An 18,976-nucleotide genomic window follows, 5' to 3' on the forward strand; every position below is an offset into this window, starting at 1 on the left:
GGATGGCTATGAAAAACACTATTATAATGTATCTACTGTATTTTCCAAAATTTATACCTCTAAATGATCATATCATTTTACTCTCAAGTTTTAAAGCACTGGATTCCCCTGATGCCTGTAAGATAGCATGAAAATTATTTCAAATGAGCTTCAATGGAGAGGCCACTCTCTACCTTTCCATCCCCTGGAGATGAGTGATGACTTACCTGCCCCTGCACATGGGTGTTCCTGCCCCAGAAAACCATAGGAAGAGCGGGTCAATTCATTACTTAATACTTAGGAGTCATACTGAAAATCGCCCACAGGTCCTGGAAGTGATTCATGGGGTCCCCACTGCAAGTGTTAAGTCAGTCAACTGTGCAGTGACTTTGAAATTCCAGAGAGCTGCCATTAAAGAGGCTTCCCAGCCTCCAGAGCAAAGGATAACGGGACCCAGTGGAGGAACCACCAGTAGAAATTACTGTGATATTTACATTAAGAATTATTGAATCTTGCTGGGTGGTGGTGGTGGTGGTGGTGGTGGTGGTGGTGGTGGTGGTGGTGGTGGTGGTGGTGGTGGCGGCGGCGGCGGCGGCGGCGGCGGCGGCGGCGGCGGCGGCGGCGGCGGCGGCGCACACCTTTAATCCCAGCACTCGGGAGGCAGAGGCAGGCAGATCTCTGTGAGTTCGAGGCCAGCCTGGCTACCAAGTGAGTCCCAGGAAAGGCGCAAAGCTACACAGAGAAACCCTGTCTCGAAAAAAAAAAAGAATTATTGAATCTTTTGGGGAAAAAATCTTGCAATGGTATATAGCTTAGTCACCAAGAAATATAAAGAACCCAATCGCCGAGTCTATTAGAGAAACATAAATTTTGACATGGTAATTGCCTCTGAATTTTTATCTATTTAACTACCAGTGTGTATAATGTAAGCACACGCACAAGTGTGCACATATGCATACAACACATACACACAAGCCATGTAGCTGAAATCCACCATCATCTTCCTTTGTACATCCTTGAAATATTGATTCCAGGAACCCCATGGATAGATACAAAGCTCACTTCCTATATGCAAAATGTCATTTGTTTGGATATAATCTAGGCATGCCTGCCTCTATACTCTTGAGTTATTTCTAGGTAATGCATTTTTAGCAAATACCCTGGGAACTAAAGACAAACCTCAGAAATCAATAAGCTGAAGAGCAAATGCTGATTCTGACATTTGCTAACTATGTGCTGTGGTATACTCCAACTAAAACACCAGTTTCTGTCCAAATGGTGAATACTTACTTTGTAAGCTTCATTTCCTCTCATCAAAAAGCATGTAAAGCGCTGTTCTATAGCTCTTATGCCTTAGAATCCTGGAATAAATTCTGCCCGTCAAAGTTTATGTTTCTCTAATAGACTCAATGATTGGGGTCTTTATTTATCTAGCTAGTATTCTTTATTCATCTAGAAATAATACAAAGCACAAAGTGCATGTTATTATTATGTAAATAATACTGACAGAAAGTCTGCACAAGTACTATATTTCTTCTTTCACATTTAAAATTTTAAAAATTGGGAAGTAGACAGATCCATATTGTAGAACCTAGGACACAGATGGTTCTACTTTACATGCATATTACAGAGTAGCTAAACATGATCCTTATGGTGTTCAATTAAGACTGATTTATAGTCTGCCTCTTTCAAGAACTTCCCACTTCTTGGAAATAACTTGTTAATTCTAATCACAAATCATTAGAAAACTTAACACAATATTTTGTAGCCTCTCCCGTATCAGCAACTTAACTAAATGCTGTCAACAGCCAAGGCAGGCTGACAAAAGAAGACTAAGACTCATGTCTGATATAAACCCTCAGCATGATATTTTTGTTAGGAATGCATGATTGCTGTTTAGCCAGTTGGCCTATTTAGTGGGTTGGAAAGATGGTTCCTCCCTAGAGAACTGCTACTTATTTCTACAACAGTTCTATGTGTTAACACTGATCATGCCTCATGCTCCCTGGAGCAGGGAAAGATGGCTTTTGTCATTCTTGGGGTCCATAGTGTAAGGAAGAAAGTGGTCTGTAACAGTCAATATTGACACAGAAGCGAGAAGAGCATCTTTATAATGTTTCAAGAGTAGCTTATTCCAGGAGCTGGACTAGATTCCTGTGGTATATTTCTTAAGTGCCTTTGAGTTCTGGGAGCTAGTGAAAAAATAATCCTATAACGCCCCTCAGACCAATCTTCAGAAAGATCTCTACCCCTTCTCAAGATCCCCAACAAAGCCATGTTTTACAGGCAATGTGCAGCCAAAACCTAAACTGATTATTTAAAGATTTATTTGAATAAATTTTGTATGGAATTACAGCATTTGTTGCATATATAATATAAAGTAAGTGCTCAATAAGCTTTATAAAGCATGACACCATGAGGTAATAATTATATAATGTGATTCCATTGAGGTAAGTATCAGGGTAAATTGAATTTTAACAGGAATGCGTCCTATGTAAGGTGACGTAACATTTTACTGAATTATTGCTCATCATAGTGCTTAATCTTACATCATCACAGTACACAAGATTATAAAATTGTTTCCAAGATTGCACCAGAAAACCATGACACTGAGCTACATATATAAATACATTACTCCAAACATGTGTTCATAAAGCTTACAAAATAGAGGACGGTCTAAGAATGCTGTAGTTTTCACAGATACCCAGAAGAATTCAATCTGACTCATCACTGCTGAAGTACGAGCTGTCACAGCACTCAGCTGTGTAAAGGAATTTGTGAATGGTCGGATTCATCTTGGGTATCCAGTGTCGGGGAACCAGGTATGTTGAGAGGTTAAATAAATCCACAAACACCTTGTACCTGTCACTGGAAACATACATGCAATCTACATGTTAGAGTGTTGATATGAAAAATTAAAAATGTTCTACTCCATAATTTTTTAAAATATTTCCCATAAACAATATTCAACCTTTTATCTTGTATGTCCTAGATAACATATATAGATTGGTTTCTCGATTGGTACTAATAGTATGCAACATTTAATCACATCCCAGATTAATGTTTTTAAACAGTAATATGCTTGACTCAGACCACAGTGATCTGAATTCAACCTAGAGTAATTGTTGTGATACTGTTTTCATGCAGACAAAGTTGTGCCCTTATTAATTATTTGTTGAAAGATTTATTTTTATTAATTTTTAAAAATATTTATGTGTATGTCTGTATGTAGGTAAGTGAATGTGAGTGCAGGTACTGGTAAGGCCAGTGGTATCCTCTTTCTGGACCTGAAACTACATGCTGACTTATATGGGTGTTAGGAATCAAATTCTAGAGGAACAGTAAATATTTTTAACTACTGAGACATTACTCTAGGCCCCTTATTTTTTTACTGCAAAAGGGTGATGTGTAAAGTAATACATTTAAACTTTGGAGTTCTAAGTTGCTCATTGGAAAATATTTCCTAACTACAGAGTAGCTGTCCTGTGACTTCTATAAAGGATTAATAAATTTAAATATCATCTTAGTTTCATTTCAAATATTTACAGAGTGGTTTTCATATGAAATTTCTTTTCTGTTTGTTAGCCAGATATTTTAAAAGATAGTTTTAAAATGGCAAAATCTGGTAAAGTTTTGTAGAGGAGGAAAACTTGCCTTTGAAGTCAACTAAATCTGCTTTAGTTGCTTGTAACATATGGGGCCATGGATATGAAGCTGAAGAATCTAACTCTATAAAATGAAATCTACAATACTTCCTCTAGCCAGGACTTTGTGAGGATTAAATAAGAGGATGCACTAGAAACACTGTCCAGGCTAATTATTTCTGTGTAAATGTGTAAATGTAACTATCTGTGCTTTCCTATGGTCTTCGGTGGCCCCTGTGAAATGGTCATTGGACCTCAGAGGGGTTACGACCCATAGACTGAGAACAACTGCTCTATACTATTGCCAATTTGGTAGCCATTTATGCCAGAACACCTTTTTGTCACAGGATGAAATGATGAAGTTCAGGAACTAAGAATTGTATACAATTACCTTGAGTTTCCATAGGAATATTGGTATTTAACTAAATGTTCTGCTATCAGTTTAAACAAAGGTAAATGCAACTTCTCCAAAATGACATGCACAGAACTGTAAACACCAAGACTTGCTAACTTTCAATGTGGCGAGAAGCCCCAACTTACCTCACAGTTGATCGTAGGTACTGATAGCCTGAGGATCCCCCAGTACCAGCCTTGGTGCCAAGCATTCTGTGCACCATGCACACATGATTATCTAGGCAAACACACAAATTTACTGCATGAATATTTTTCTGCCATTAGCTCCTCAGTGTTCTAAAACCAAAGCAGCGTTGGTAATGATTATTGCTTCAGCAAAGGCTGACACCTTATCACTTAGCCAGATGGAAAGGTCAAATGTGAGCACCCGAGGAGGCCATCAGGTTGCCTAGCAACCCTGTGGCTTCGGCTACATGCAATTTACTTCATTCTTCATTGCTTTAAGCCTATGAGCACAGTAATGGGGAGGCAGAGCCACACAATGGCTTTCATGGGTCCTTCCCATTTGTTTCTCTGTGAAATCCTTCCTCCAGAAAAAAAAAAATGTAAAATAAAGCAACAATTTGAAATTATGCATTGGGGGTCATCCTGTAAAGTTAAAGGAAGGACTGTTGAAACTGGGAGATGAAAGAGTCCTGAGGGATAAGAAAGAAAAAGAAAATACTGCATGCTTTCTCTCATTTGGGCCTAGTCTTAATAACACACACATGAACATGCAAGGGTGGCCACGTGCAGGGAAGAGACACCAGATAGGAAGGGGACAGAAAGGAGAGGTTGGTGGCAGGGTGAATACAAAGTAAAATGATGTGTGAGTATGTAAATGTAATGAAACCCAATATTTCAAACACCAACCAAAAGACTAACTGAAAACTTAGGAAATAAAATAAAGCAAATTATTTCATTTTTTTAAAGGCAATGGTATGGGGATGGAGATAGTATATATTAACACTGACACAAATTTTACTTTTCCCTTTGATTCTAAAATGAAATAAAACATTTTCTCGATTCCTGAAATGTGGTAAAGGCACAAGGAGAGGACCAGGGGACCTGGTGGAGGAGTACTTACATCTCCATTTGGTCATGAGCGTGTCTATGTCCATAAGTGAGGTCAGCAACTGGAAAGGGACCTGAAATCGAGGCTCCTCCCTACAGGAAACAACAGTAAGAAGTCCTTCTGATTAAGAAAATCCAGTGCCCCAAGACAAGCCAGAATGTCTGTGTGTTAGCCCTAGTCAAATTTAGTATTTAGGGGCTATAGTACCTTTGGATTGTCCTCTCAGCCCTTACCTCAAAAAAAAAAAAAATGGGAATAACACTATTCAACGCCTAGTATTTGTGTGAAGTCTAGAAAGTTCCATGTAATATGTATGAGGTAATCAGCCAAAGAGTCCAGCCTAATAATATCTTACTGGAAGGGGAATATGTACATTATCTTAAACAGAATACTAACAACAATCAAATGCTTCTAAGCAGATACATAAACATGATTTCTATGTCCCTTACTATGCTTGGGTTTCCTTTATATAAGCCATCAACATTATTGATAGTATTTTACTTAGGACATCTCTTTATTTTGAGATGAGAAAACAAAACTAAAAGATTTTGTTTCTTTTGATTCTAAAGAAACTGGTCTCAGAGAATTTGCAAAATTAAAACTTACGACTAAAAAATTCTATAGACCATCCCTGGAAGCTTGTTTGGCAATGTAATCCTCACTGGCTAGGCACATATTCATGAGTCCCAAGGAGAAGATGAACACCCAGGATACCCCGAAAACATTTTAGACCGTAATGAAAATTTTATATGAAACTACAGACCAAGTAGACAACTGGTTATGAAACATTCTCAACTGCCTACTTTTCTTTTTTCTTTAAGGTTTTAATTGTATTTTCTTTATGTAGGGGTGGGCCAGGGTATGTATATGGCATGGCTGGAGCATCTTTGGAAGACAGGAGACAATTGGAAGGAATCAGTTCTCTCCTTCCATCATGAAGGTCCTAAGAATCAAATTCATGCAGTCCTGCTTGGTGGAAAGTGCCTTTACACACTCACCCATCTCACTGGCCTCAAATTTTCATTTGATAAAACAGACAAGTCTCTCAAACTATGTTTTAATGAAATAATTATTACATAACTGAACTTCTAAGTAAAGATTAGCTTTGGTCTTTGGGGGCACTTAATGACTGACACATAATGCTCTCTATAATTAAAAGACAACATGTATTTGGTTGTCTGCACATGTACATAAACAGCCAACTACATGATTAAAGTCAGACTCGTCATTTATAGTAATTATTTTCTGTGATTGTGCTTTATAAAGTAGATGTATCCTTGGTACATCCTCCATATCCACTTTTCAGTTTCACTTCCTTTTTCTTTTTTTAAATTTTCTTTTACCTGTAAAAATAGATCATCAGAGCTCCCTGGAGTGCACGGTATGACAGTCGTCGTTCACCTGCAAGACATGCAGCAAGTTTTCAGCATTAAAATCTTTCTTTTTGGTGTTAGGGATGGTGTTAGGCTAGGGCTTTTACCGATAAGATTGAGTTTCCAGCAAGTCTCAGCTCTATAGCTAATGTAAGACAATCATGTTACTTTGAATTTTCATCTTAAATAGTTAAATGCTTTGGGGGTTTTCAGAGAAAAATAAACTAGTGTTTAGTTTAAGTTTTTCTTCCTTATCTTGAACTTAATATTCTATGGCTCTAAAAGTAAATTAATATATTATCTATATATTTAACATTATGCATATATGTTTATATTATTTTAGACTCTCAAATAAGTTCAGTGACATACTAGGACAATCTGATATAAAGAATAGGTAACTCCCATGATATAGGTATTTTCCAGTTGAAGCAATACAGTGGTTCATGATTCGAAAAGTAAGCAAGATTCACTTCATTTCCTATTTGAAAATGTTTTTGTTGTGTGTTTGTTTTGGATGTGGTGGTTTGCCATCTGTAATCCTAGTACTCAAGGGCTGAGATAGGATCATGGATTTAAAGCCAGTTTGGGCTAGATAATAATATCCTATCTGAAACCAAGCAAAAAAATTAATTTTTTTCTAATTCACATAAAATAAGTTCCCTCGGTTTGAGAGGGCACAGTGATTATATAAGGGTGTGGCATGGAAGCTAAAAAATGCTTCATCCCTCACTGTGAGAACAAAAGTTTAGCCATGTTTCATTGAGGGTTTATAGATAATGGGGCCTAGCAACCATTCAATGCTAACCTCATGCCTCTGCTACACTCTGTATTGTACAATAAAAAAATAATAATTACGTCTATCTTGCTTATTTCTAAAATTTTCTGAAGTACTTTACAACAAAACTTTACCTTGGCACCCTTCCGTGTAGCACATAGTACGAAAATGTTTGCTAGTGTCTTGTAACTATATTGAACAAGCAAGTTTGCTAATGAAGGACTGTCAGAAACAATATATACCCATTTCTGACTTCTCTAAGTAGGGAAACGATTTTCATCAGATTTGCCCCCAAGTAAGACTTGCTAGACAAGCTTGTAACATTATTTTCTGTTCTCACGGATATACCCTTGAGGTAAAAGACCCTTAGACTAACACACCTACCTTTACTTAGGAGATGTTCATGGCGCTTCTCATCAAACAAGCACAGGAGCACCTCCTTCTGCTTCCGGAACTCGGCCATCTGTTCCTCTTTTTCTTCAGACTCTTCCTTAGCCTTAAGGGAAAATATTGCTTTAATCTTCCCCAGCAGAGAACAGATTGCTGTTTTAGACTGCTTCCCTTAGGAGAAATAAATTCTGAGCTTGTGGCAAGGGTGTACCCTGAGTATTTATCTTTACACCAAATACTACAATGTGGGAGATAACGTCTTACAAGAAGGAATCTTCCATATACTTGCTGTTCTCTCATTTTACTTATGTTTCAATAATTTAATAATATCAAATACTCTTCAAAAAAGTCTTAGAAAACATTACTTCTTAATCAGAAAGACTATTAATTCTATTTAAATTCTATATTGACTATTTTAGTCTATAAATGAAGCTTCTTAAATATGTTTTATCTTATGTTTTTATTTAATTGCTTTCTTTGATTCGTTAAAGAAAGTCTGCTTTATTTGGACACCCTACAATTCCACTTGAAATTAGTTATTTGGACTGTAGTAGCTCAATTATCCTCATCCCATGAGAGCAAGCACTTTGTGGTGAAAGCCTGTAAGTAATATTATCACTATTATTATTCATTTATTAAAAAAAAATGCTCACAGGAAAGTGGTGGACATAAATTTGAATCACCTCACCTCAAACACATTATCTTTTAGGAATAAGATGTGTTGCAATTAGTCACCCAAGCACAGCTTTGTGACCAGGGACAGCACTATACAGGAAGAGAAGCATCACCACAGCAAGTGACAGGAGTAAGAAGGGTGGCAAAGATGGAAAGCTCTGCCTGGTGGCAAACATTTTCAGCTCAGAGGATTCAGACCACTGAGCTCAGCTGGTGAGAGAAGCCCAGTGCAGTTCCACCATGTGATAATGAAAAGCCTTAGGGTCCATGTCATGGATGTTTATCTTTTTCTTGAGAGCAGAAAGTATACATAAGAGGTTTTAGGCAAGAGGAAGAGGTCATTAGGTTTGCATTTTGGAAAGACCACTAAGACCACCACAGCACAGAGAATGAACTGAAAGGCCTACAGTGGGGAAGGGATGAGACAACCAATGAAAAGACCTTCGCTTTAGTGGAAATCTGCACTCAAGTCATGGTAGTAGGTAAAAAAAAAAAATATGTGAAAGCTATTGGAAGATAAAAAGTTGGTAGTGTTCAGAGATCCCTCAAAAACATTGAGATGGCTCAGTGGTTAAAAGCATTTGTTCTTGTAGAGGGTCCAGGATTCAACTGTTACTGAAATAATTGAAAACATGAATACATCATGATAATTATTTGCGGTAGATATCTTTATTTTCTATTTTGCTTACAAGTTAAGTTATGCAAGAATTGAAGTAGTTTATTTATTGTCACAGACGTCTATGGTGAAGAGGAAGGTTGAGCCCATTTCACATGACTTCAAAGTCTGTACTTTCAGAATCCCTTCTCAAAGTGTCAAAGTTGAATGACTAGAGAAGCTGAGTCATGAAGACAGGGTGAAAGACCTCTACTCTGAAGAAAATTTGGAAACAATCTCATTTAAAAAAAGAAAGAATCGATTGATACTGTCTGTGGCCAATGGAAAGGATCTAGTAGAAACATTAGCAAATGTTACATGGTTAAATATATTTGCCTAGAAATAAATATATTTCTCTCTCCTATGCCAGTGTGGGTGAATTGAACACAATATGCAATTTTCAATAAGAATAAAAGTTACAACAATACTAGCTGTTTGTTACAGATAAAAATCTTTCTTTATACTGTAGAACTTAACATGGCATTATTTTTATCCCTATGAAGAAAGTTAAGTCAATCATGTAATATATAATCCAAGAAGATACATTTGTAAAAGACAGATTATAAAGAAAATTATTAACAACAACAGACAATTTATGGGTTAAATTTCTAATTCTTTTCACAATAAGTTTATGGCATATATTCATAATTACCTGAATCCTTAGGAATTCCTCTTCCAGACCTTTCAGGATATTTTCTTCAAACTTTCCCCAGAAGTTAAATCCATGCGGCTCTAAACCAGGTGTTCTTTCTAGCCATGCCTTAAATAAATAATTATTTAGGTGAATACCTGGTAAACATAAACATTTAACATCTGCATAATTTTGAGACTTATAAAACTTTGGGCAGTGGCCACTGAGGCCAGAAGAAGACACTAAATCCCCTGGAGCTATACATGGTTGTAAGCTACCCTATGTGGGTGCTGGGGACCAAACTGCCATCCTTTAGAAAAGCAGTAAGTTCTCTTAACCACGGGACCATCTCTCCAGCCGCCCCTGCAATCATTCAAAGATTGCAAATGACCTCATAGCCTGGAAATCAATCTGACTTTATTAACACCTATCTTGTCTTGCTTATCCTGCATTTACTTTTGAAATTAGCCTTTTATTTACTTTACTCTGTCTTATTAAGTTTCCCAGTAGTATACAGGCAATAGTAACCTAATTGCCTACACTTACAACACCCAGGAGATTAAGGACAGAATGCAATTCACTAGAGAAAAAAAATTAATTTGCAAAGAGGAAAGCTTAGTGACAAAAATCAAGACAAAATTTGTATCATGCTACCATAAAAAAATCAAATTAATCATCCATAAACCCTATTTGCAAATTCCCAGAAAATTTGTATAATAAAGGAATTTTTGTGATGAGAACATTCTTAGTAATTTAATTAGTAAAATTTTTCAATATAATTTTCAATTATGCTATATCTCAGAGAAACAAAGTTGATTAAATAATCAAACACAATCAAGGCCAAAAAATCAGCTACTTGCATAATGCTTAGTAGGAATATTTGATAGAATAATTTAATGAGATGATGAAGCTCTTAGATACTGGCATACGATTATAAAAATCTTGTGTAATTTCTCAATAAGATTCTTAACATTTTAAATATTTTTGTAAGCTTAATTACAAATTTAGTAGGTTTCCTTTTCTGTCTCTGTTTATCATGAATATCACGCTATTTTGATAAGAGTGCTTGAATTCTGATGCCACAGAAGCTAAGCTAGCAAGAGGTTGGAGCTGTACTTAGGTGGCCATGCTGCTCCTACCTCCACCAGCTGCAGCAGTGTCTGCTCCTGCTCTGATTTCAGCAACAGCTCACTCTCCTCTCCTCTGAAGTTACCGCGATAGTGTTTCCTGTTGTAAGGGACTCTCAAGCTCTGAAGCACACCTATCTTATTTTCTAGCAGTCGGAACTGTAAACTCTGGAAGCCGGATGCTGGAGATAGGTACTCTCTGAGAATTAACACAAGAAGGGAAAAAAGAACAAGGGAGAGATGAGACTGTACACCTCTACACTTCTAAATTGAGGGTTTGTCAGAATACCTATCCGGAACAGACAGCCACCTAGAATTCTACCATAAGAAGCCCCTTATGTAAATAAAAAATGAGATGCGTAAGCACCATTGTCACTGTGGACTACTTTGAAGTTGAATAGTCTCCATAGTTATGAAATGTCATATATTTTAACATGTGTAATACATGTTTCAGTATAAATTAATTTATAGACATAGTAGATAATATAAATTTTCCGTAAGAATAAATTGAATAAATAGACACATAAATAATAGTGAGCATGTGTGTCATGCTTTTCTTTTCTAAGAAAAAAAGACAGGTGGACATTAGAATTGTGTTTTCCACAATGGCAGAAGATTGTATACAAACATTATTTAATCCATCTATCAGTGCTAATCATGGATACTATCATCCATCTTCCTACACAGATGAGCATCCGTGAGATAGAGCAAGTACAAACAATGAGATGCTGCCTGACACAGACAAAGATGATCAAGGATGTGACTAAACCATCAAGACTCTCAAATCCTCTAACTCTCCTAAGTGATGCTGACATTTTAATGTCTTAAATGCTACCACAAATAACTCGACTTTTTCCTCTTTTTTTTTTTCTTTGAAACTTGTTGGAAACATTGCCTATTACAGCATATGATGGACTTGGTTTAAATTTCTTGAGAAAATTTCTTCTCTAATTTTAGAAAAAAAATTCTTGTATGTGTGCTTTTTAAAGATGTAAGTCATATTCAGATACAGATATGAATGTACACACATATACAGATGGCTGTGTGTGTTTGAAAGGTTAGAGCCAAAATTGACAGTATATAATGAATACTGACATTTTGGTTGGCGTATTTTATTTATACACCACTGCTATGTCTTGCATTTTCATATTGTGAGCTGTTTAAGCCATCCCATGTCCAATATCCTTTATTGAGAAAAACAGGACACATGATGATAAACTGAAATGAGTTGATCATCTAGTTTTATATCTAAAAATGAGTCATGGAATGTTTTTAACCACTCCTCAAGTATTCTGTGATCATAGCCATGAGTGTCCTTCAAGCGCTAATGAAACAAACTTCTCTTTTCACTCCATACATGTTCTTCTTTTAAAGAATCAGAATGAAAGAGTGAATCCCATTGCATTCTGAACTGGGAGGTGCACACCTGAAGTCGTTGAAGTCCAAGGCAGTCATTGTTTCCAGCACAGAGAACTGCTGCACCAGGAGCTTGAAGATGACCACCACCCTGTGCATCCGAGTCATCACCTTGAGCATGTTCCTCTCATCCCTGACCTGGTGCGAAAGGAAGAAACCTTGAGAAGTCGGTTGGATTTTGAGAAGATACAGATTGTGAATGGCAATGCATTGCTGTCAGCTTTGTGTAAATCTTTTTTTTTTTTTTGGTTTTTTTCGAGACAGGGTTTCTCTGTGTAGCTTTGCGCCTTTCCTGGAGCTCACTTGGTAGTCCAGGCTGGCCTCGAACTCACAGAGATCCGCCTGCCTCTGCCTCCCGAGTGCTGGGATTAAAGGCGTGCGCCACCACACCTGGCATAGCTTTGTGTAAATCTTAACAGAGACAACTGGAACTAAAATGTACCACGAGTATTTGTGAAAATACTGCAATTCTGAGTTGCATGCAAGAGATTTCTCCAAATTGAAATTTCTTTCTATTCTTAAAGCAGATGCAAGTTAGAAGCTGTCCATGAAAACAATTGCCTCTGATTTCAAAGCATGCTTCTGCTTTGATTTTGTTTCAGAGAAGAAAGTTCATTTCATTTTATTTCAGAGAAGAAAGCTCAAAGTACCAGGGAGACTTGTAGGAAATGATTAGATAAATGGATAACTCTATTAATCTATTCTTCACTGAAAGCTCAGGTTGCTACTGACAAAACATGGTGTTGTATTCACAAAAAAGGGTGGGAGACAGAGACAGAGACAGAGATAGACAGAGAGAGAGGAGGAGGAGGGAGGAAGGGAGGGAAGGGGAGAGAGAGAGAGAGAGAGAGAGAGAGAGAGAGAGAGAGAGAGAGAGAGAGAGAGAGAGAGAGAATGAATAAGAACTGGAGCTCATGGAGCAGAGCCTCAGAGAGGGAACCTATGATAGTGTCTCAAGCCTCAGAAATGGAAAATGGAAGATGGGAGATGGAGATGGGAGATGGAGATGGGAGATGGGAGATGGGAGATGGGAGATGGGAGATGGGAGATGATGGGAGATGGAGATGGGTGGGTGTGGTTGCTCTTCTCCTAGCCCCAGGTGCTGTTCAGTCTTCTCTCATCTTTTGTCTTCCCACCCTTTCCCCTTTTTTCTTCCTCTTCTGACTCTTCCCTTGTCATTTTCCTCATCTAGCCTATCTTGACTTCCCCCACTTATCTTACCATAGGCAAAACTAAGTAGAAATAGAATTCTGTTACCTGCTGTGGGATCTGGGATCATTACAATTTAGCCTGGTAACCTACCCCATTTAGAACAGCATCTTAAAGAGAGGAGTGAGTCACGTAAAAGGACTTTAAGACTTGAAATAACAATGAAACTTCTCAGAAAGAATCTCCAAAAACCCTTTAGTCATTTCAGTATTTTGTTAAATATAAGTTAGAATGTTCACTTCAGACGTCCTGTGTGCATTAAGAAGGTATACAAACTCAGTTTAATGACACTGAAACTTACGTGGCCATTCTGAAAAATCTCACGAACGGAATCTAGTTCCCAGAGGATTTGTTTAAACCAGAGTTCATAAGCTGTAATTTTAAAAAGTCAGTTAGAAACTTACAGGTGCCTCTTTGACTATAATTATATGACAGATACTTATAAGAAATTGAAAAGTGTAACTTTAAAATTAATAAAGGTGATCATGGACTCATTTTTATGTTAGAAATAAGCACTTAATTTTAATTATCTCTATTTTTTAATTTCTAATATAGTGGGAATTTTACTTTATTCTGTATTTTCATTATTAGTACAGGGGCTCCTCCCAGCAGACATATTTGTTTAGGTCTTTTAGGATAACGCACACAACCCATTCTCACTTCTTGTGTAGACACCTGATCCTCAGCTTCACCCCTGCACTGAGAAATTAGCAATCACAAGCTTAGATAAAGGACTAGAAGGTCTTATATTTATAAAGCAAGGTTTTGTTGTTGTTGTTGTTCTTTATTGGGGGTTCTTGGATTTTGGTTGTTCATTATTGGCACAATTCTAGGGACTTGTGGGTTCAAGATAGACAAGAAAGCAGATAGCTGACTGATCAAACAGTCACAGAGGAGCCTCATGCTAATCACATTGCCAATTGAGAGGCCCTTTGTCTTCTAAGCGAGTTAGTCTCAAGCAGCACAGCCTCTCTGAGAGTTTCTGCTTCAGTTCCAGGCCACTTCCTCAAGCCAGAATTCTATCAGAGCATTTCTGCTGAGGAATGTAAGTGGGATTTGTCTGTGAGAGCTTGCTTTCCTCTTCCACAGGGGTAACCAAATAATACAACCAATATTGAAAAGTCCTACAGCCTAGCCAAGTAGAACATGCATGTAAGGACTAAAACATTTGGTTACTAAGAATGTCATTGGGGATGAAGAACTTTCCTTAACATCCCCCAGTTAATCCATTTGCACAGTGATCAGTTATCTTCCTTTAGGTGGGAGCTTGTGCTTCAGACTCAAGATTCATAGTAAGAATGTGACAGACATAGCAAGACAGTTTGACTCATGCTACCAGACTCTTCATGGCAAGCAAAACTATTCTTTCCCATTAGCTTGTCCTTTCACATAAGAAAATCCACAAAAGAAGGATTTTCATCATAGTCATCTATGTTTTCCTTCAGTAACTAGCACAATGCTTGGCAGTGGGTGTTTGCTTAATGAATAAGCAAACTAAGTTATCAGTGTAATAATTAGATGAGCATAGAAGGTTAACAATCTGATGTCCCTGGTATATCCCATGTGTACCATCCTGTGAATAAAGGTTCTGTTGTGATAATTAGGAAACTAGGAAACGGTACTATAATTTTCAGTTGTGCTTAAGATTTGGGGAGATCAAAATTTTATATTTAGATAACAAGGAAATCAAATGTTTGCTGGTTATTTTATATGTCTGTTTCTAAGTTGAACCTTGTGTGGGTAGTCCTATGAGGCCCTGCCAGTACACTGTAACTAAAGCCTGGAAGACATCAAATCACAATGCCCACCTTCTGTTATAAGCTTACTATGTGTTATACTCGAGTGTTTATTGATCATTATTTCATCTCCTCATCATGGAAACAAGTAAGAACACAGAATAATTGTCTTCTTTCAATGATGGAGGTCTGAAATCTAAGTAATCTGACTAAGATTGTGTCATTCATAACAGAGATGGGGTTCAAAATTATCTTTGTATTTCATTCATGCTGACTAGCCAGGATTCCTCTTTTACTGATTTTACTTTAGTATGAGCCACCAATAAAAATTTAAGGAAAAAATAAACAAATACAAAACATATAACAACACAACGAGCTGACTCTTTCCTATCGTTAATTTCTTCATTAAAAGGCTTTTCTGGTGTTAACCACCCAGGGGAATAAGAACTCATTTAAACAAAAGACAAGAACTCATTGAAAGGGTAAAGTGTGTGGGTTTGTAGATTAGAGCAGAATTAACAACCACACAGCAAGCATTCTTAATATTGTGGGGTCATAGGCCTATTAATATACATATTTGTGAAAATGTCCATGTAATCTCAGTGTACAAGGCCCTTCTGAAGATACAGATTTCTAGCCTGAATACCATTATCCAGAAATAAAAGGTCTGAAAAACATTACCAAATATAAAAACTCTGTGTTTTTTCTTAATACTTAATTTTTATAAAATTATATGTATTTGTAGAAACAGAGAAGGAGTGGATTAAGTGGGGGCAGAGGGAAGGTAGGGTAAGGGAATGGGAGGAAAGGAGGAAGGGGAAACTTCCATCAGGATGTAAAATAGATGAAGAAACAATAAAAATTTTAAAAAATATAAATGCAAAAAATGTATGTATTTGTAATAAATTAAAAGGACTTATTTCTGGAAAGTAGGTTTTTTTGATGCTCCATAAAAGCAAAACATAATAGCATCTTAGCTTGCAAATCCTTTTGAAATTTCAAGAGCTGTAAAGTCTCTCCCAAACTCAGAACAAAAAAAGGAGTCCCATACAATCTAACTGGCAGTGAAGAAACACAAAAATAACTGAGGAGTGCTCAAAGAGATTCCTGTGAGATTTCATATGACACAGAAATTTCTCAAGTGTATCTAATGAAGACAATTCCTCAGTCTTTTACTATCTTACAGGTAAAGTGGCTGTTGCCTTATAGATGATGAATCATTACAAAGACAGCTGATTGTTTCCCAACCCTTACGACTTACCTTGATGAGTTATAATAAAAAGATGTTCATCATGGATTTTATTTCCTTTTATTTCACTTTGAAGTTCTTGAGCATTCAAAATTTTTTCCAACTTTAAATAAGAAAATGAGAAGATTGCTTTTGAGATTTCAGATCTGGAGTTTCAGAAGCACACATTAATAAGGAGCAGATTGAAATCCTGGCTAGCAAATGGCACTGCCCCTAAGTGAGTGTGATGTTTGGCCAGCTGCGAGTCTACGATACCTTCCTCTCCCACCTCCAAAAAGCTCCTGGAAGGGTTTACATTTTTTAAATCATTCATCCTTACAAAACCATCAAAAAAAAAAAGGCATCAAGGATTCTATTTTTCGTCTTAAAATTTTAAGCTGACTAGTAACCATAATGACCTCTGAATTCCTCACAGAAAGCTCTCTTTTATTTACTAGTGATTTCAAGAAAGTTCTGTGCACCTTTAACATTTCTGCTTTGTGATGAGGAATTTGAAGACTTGTTATGGTAATCTGGGGTTCTGACCACATCTTTTTCTATCCTGGGAAATGCCTATATGTCATCTGCACAGTAGTTCATCTGTCACGATCTTCTGTCTAGATACAGAACTTCCAGCTCTTGCCGTACCTCTTCTAGGGAGGTACATTTCACCCCTTAACTTGCTACAGCAAATTTGAAAAGGCATAGATACGTAATGTTCTAAGGTTCAGAAAACTGTTGATGATTGAAAAAAGATAGGCAAGGAAAAGCACGGAGCCCAAGTTGGTGGCTAACAACAGCAGTTAACTCCATTGAGGACTTGCCACCTACCTGCAAGTAGTTCCCATAGATGAGTCCACCTTTGCTGGCTTTGTTCTCACCAGTTTGAGCTTTGTCTTCTTCACTGTCTTCTAGAGATAAATTTTGCAAAGAAGATCTGCAGTTTGAGTAAATGACATAAAAACAAAGGAGCTTGAAAAAACACAGTGACCATAAATCTAAGCCATTATGATTCCGTTACTATTTCTGTTTGGTTTATTAATAAGTGAAGAAAATAATAACAAGTAAGGTGACTTTCAGGTCCAGAAATTTAACTGCTTACAGGCTAATGCTGTGGAGGCCCCCTCCATTTGATCAGAGATTAAACACTCACCCCACTCTGTTTCCAAAAAACGGGCACCCACTCATGGTACTGAGGTGTCTGAGGAGCACACAGATTTGCTAGGCCAGTGACAGCATCTACCTCCCCAGATATTTCAGTGCAGCCTTTTATGAATCCTGATTACCAGCCCCAGCCAATCAGCACTCAGCTTACACTCTTAGCTAGGCACTCATTTGAACTGGTTCAGAGCTGAACCTCTGTAACTTGAAGGTGGATTTGTGTTGTGCACAGCTTGTTTGCTAGAAGAGTGAGCCAAATCAAACCCTCTGACTTGCCAAGTTGTGCTTTTATATCCAACATGGAAGACGTCAAATAAATCAATAGAGGCCAAGTCCACAGACATTTGCATTTAACCTCTTAATTCCAATAATTTTTCTATTAGAGTCAGGATCCCTAAAGATGATGAGATTATAAACAAATTAAATCTCTCCAAGTAGGATTGTCTTACAGTCTCTGAGGAATAAGAACTGAAATGTTCCTGGAGAAAGAAACTCACTGAAACAGGCTGATGCTGCTAGAGCCACTCCCAGTCCATGTTAGAGCTCATCTGGCTGTACTGAACTCAGCTGAGGCATGCTAGTCACAGGGATTCACAGTTCACACTAGCTGAGGCATGCCACTCACAGGGATTCACAGTTCACACTAGCTGAGGCATGCCAGTCACAGGCAGGACAGACCCATTTACGCGGGTGCCTGGTGCAAAAAGAGCAATTACCACGTGTCCGTAGTTCTGAAAGATATCTTCATCATGGATACAATGTTCTTTCTCTGAATACCACTTGCTGGCTTCATAAATAATGGCTTTGAGTTCTGTTGAGCCAAGACAGAAGCTCCATCACCCAGCCCATAATCGATTTGTGCGGCGGTTAGGAACTTGGCACAGACAGCATTGCCCATTTATCCCATCCAAAAGAGATACGTCATCATCAGGCTTCTCAGAGTAATCAGAAGCCAGAAACTGTTTCCAAGCTAAGTTCTAACTGTAACTGGGTAATATGAAGAAACTGATTTAAGTTTTATAGCAACATCCTCAAGAAACAAAGTTTTTAAATTATAATTTGGAAGACTCTGATGCACATATAATTCTTTATTTTATTGTGGTTTAGTCAATTTGAATATTTAATTGATAAATATTATAAAATAATTAAATGGTGTGATACTGGAGAACTTAGAAATCACCAAATTCCTCTGCGGTGCAAGCCTTACAAGCTTCGTGTTCTGGCAATGGCCTGATCATAGCTTACACGAGAAACAGGGACCTTACATAGGAAAGGGCTGACTGTTCCCTTCATTATGTTCTGGCCCAGAGGGTCTGAATCAGAGAATCCTCAATGATCTCAGTTATTGCTCTTTCAGCTAGGTAGGTACTTACAAGGACTTGAGCTAAATGATTGATTTTACTCTCTTTAAGGCTTTGTACTGCGAAGTGTTCTTCACTTTCGGGTCATCATGCTTGCACAAAAGGTAAGAAAAGTGCTTCTACTCTAAAAATTATAGAAAGTAGGTAA

General features: G+C 37.4%; 1 protein-coding gene and 1 long non-coding RNA gene across 2 annotated transcripts; one reads left to right on the plus strand and one right to left on the minus strand.

Annotated features, from left to right (window-relative positions):
- Positions 1-2,284: 2,284 nt before the first annotated feature.
- Positions 2,285-17,733, minus strand: Tdo2 (tryptophan 2,3-dioxygenase). The gene is made up of 12 exons (XM_006985301.3): positions 17,460-17,733; positions 17,138-17,243; positions 16,340-16,430; positions 13,644-13,714; positions 12,144-12,271; positions 10,730-10,916; positions 9,612-9,719; positions 7,624-7,735; positions 6,435-6,492; positions 5,104-5,183; positions 4,164-4,254; positions 2,285-2,847 (listed from the first exon to the last, which is right to left on the minus strand). Exons 1-12 carry the CDS (start codon positions 17,492-17,494, stop codon positions 2,694-2,696), a joined length of 1,221 nt encoding a protein of 406 aa, XP_006985363.1. The 5' UTR covers positions 17,495-17,733; the 3' UTR covers positions 2,285-2,693.
- Positions 11,170-15,915, plus strand: LOC143273873 (uncharacterized). Its single transcript, XR_013052122.1, has 3 exons — positions 11,170-12,357; positions 12,533-12,894; positions 12,971-15,915. It is a non-coding gene; the product is annotated as an uncharacterized LOC143273873 (long non-coding RNA).
- Positions 17,734-18,976: the final 1,243 nt, after the last annotated feature.

The sequence above is a fragment of the Peromyscus maniculatus genome, chromosome 6 (genome assembly GCF_049852395.1).
Source record: "Peromyscus maniculatus bairdii isolate BWxNUB_F1_BW_parent chromosome 6, HU_Pman_BW_mat_3.1, whole genome shotgun sequence".
NCBI classification, from domain to species: domain Eukaryota; kingdom Metazoa; phylum Chordata; class Mammalia; order Rodentia; family Cricetidae; genus Peromyscus; species Peromyscus maniculatus.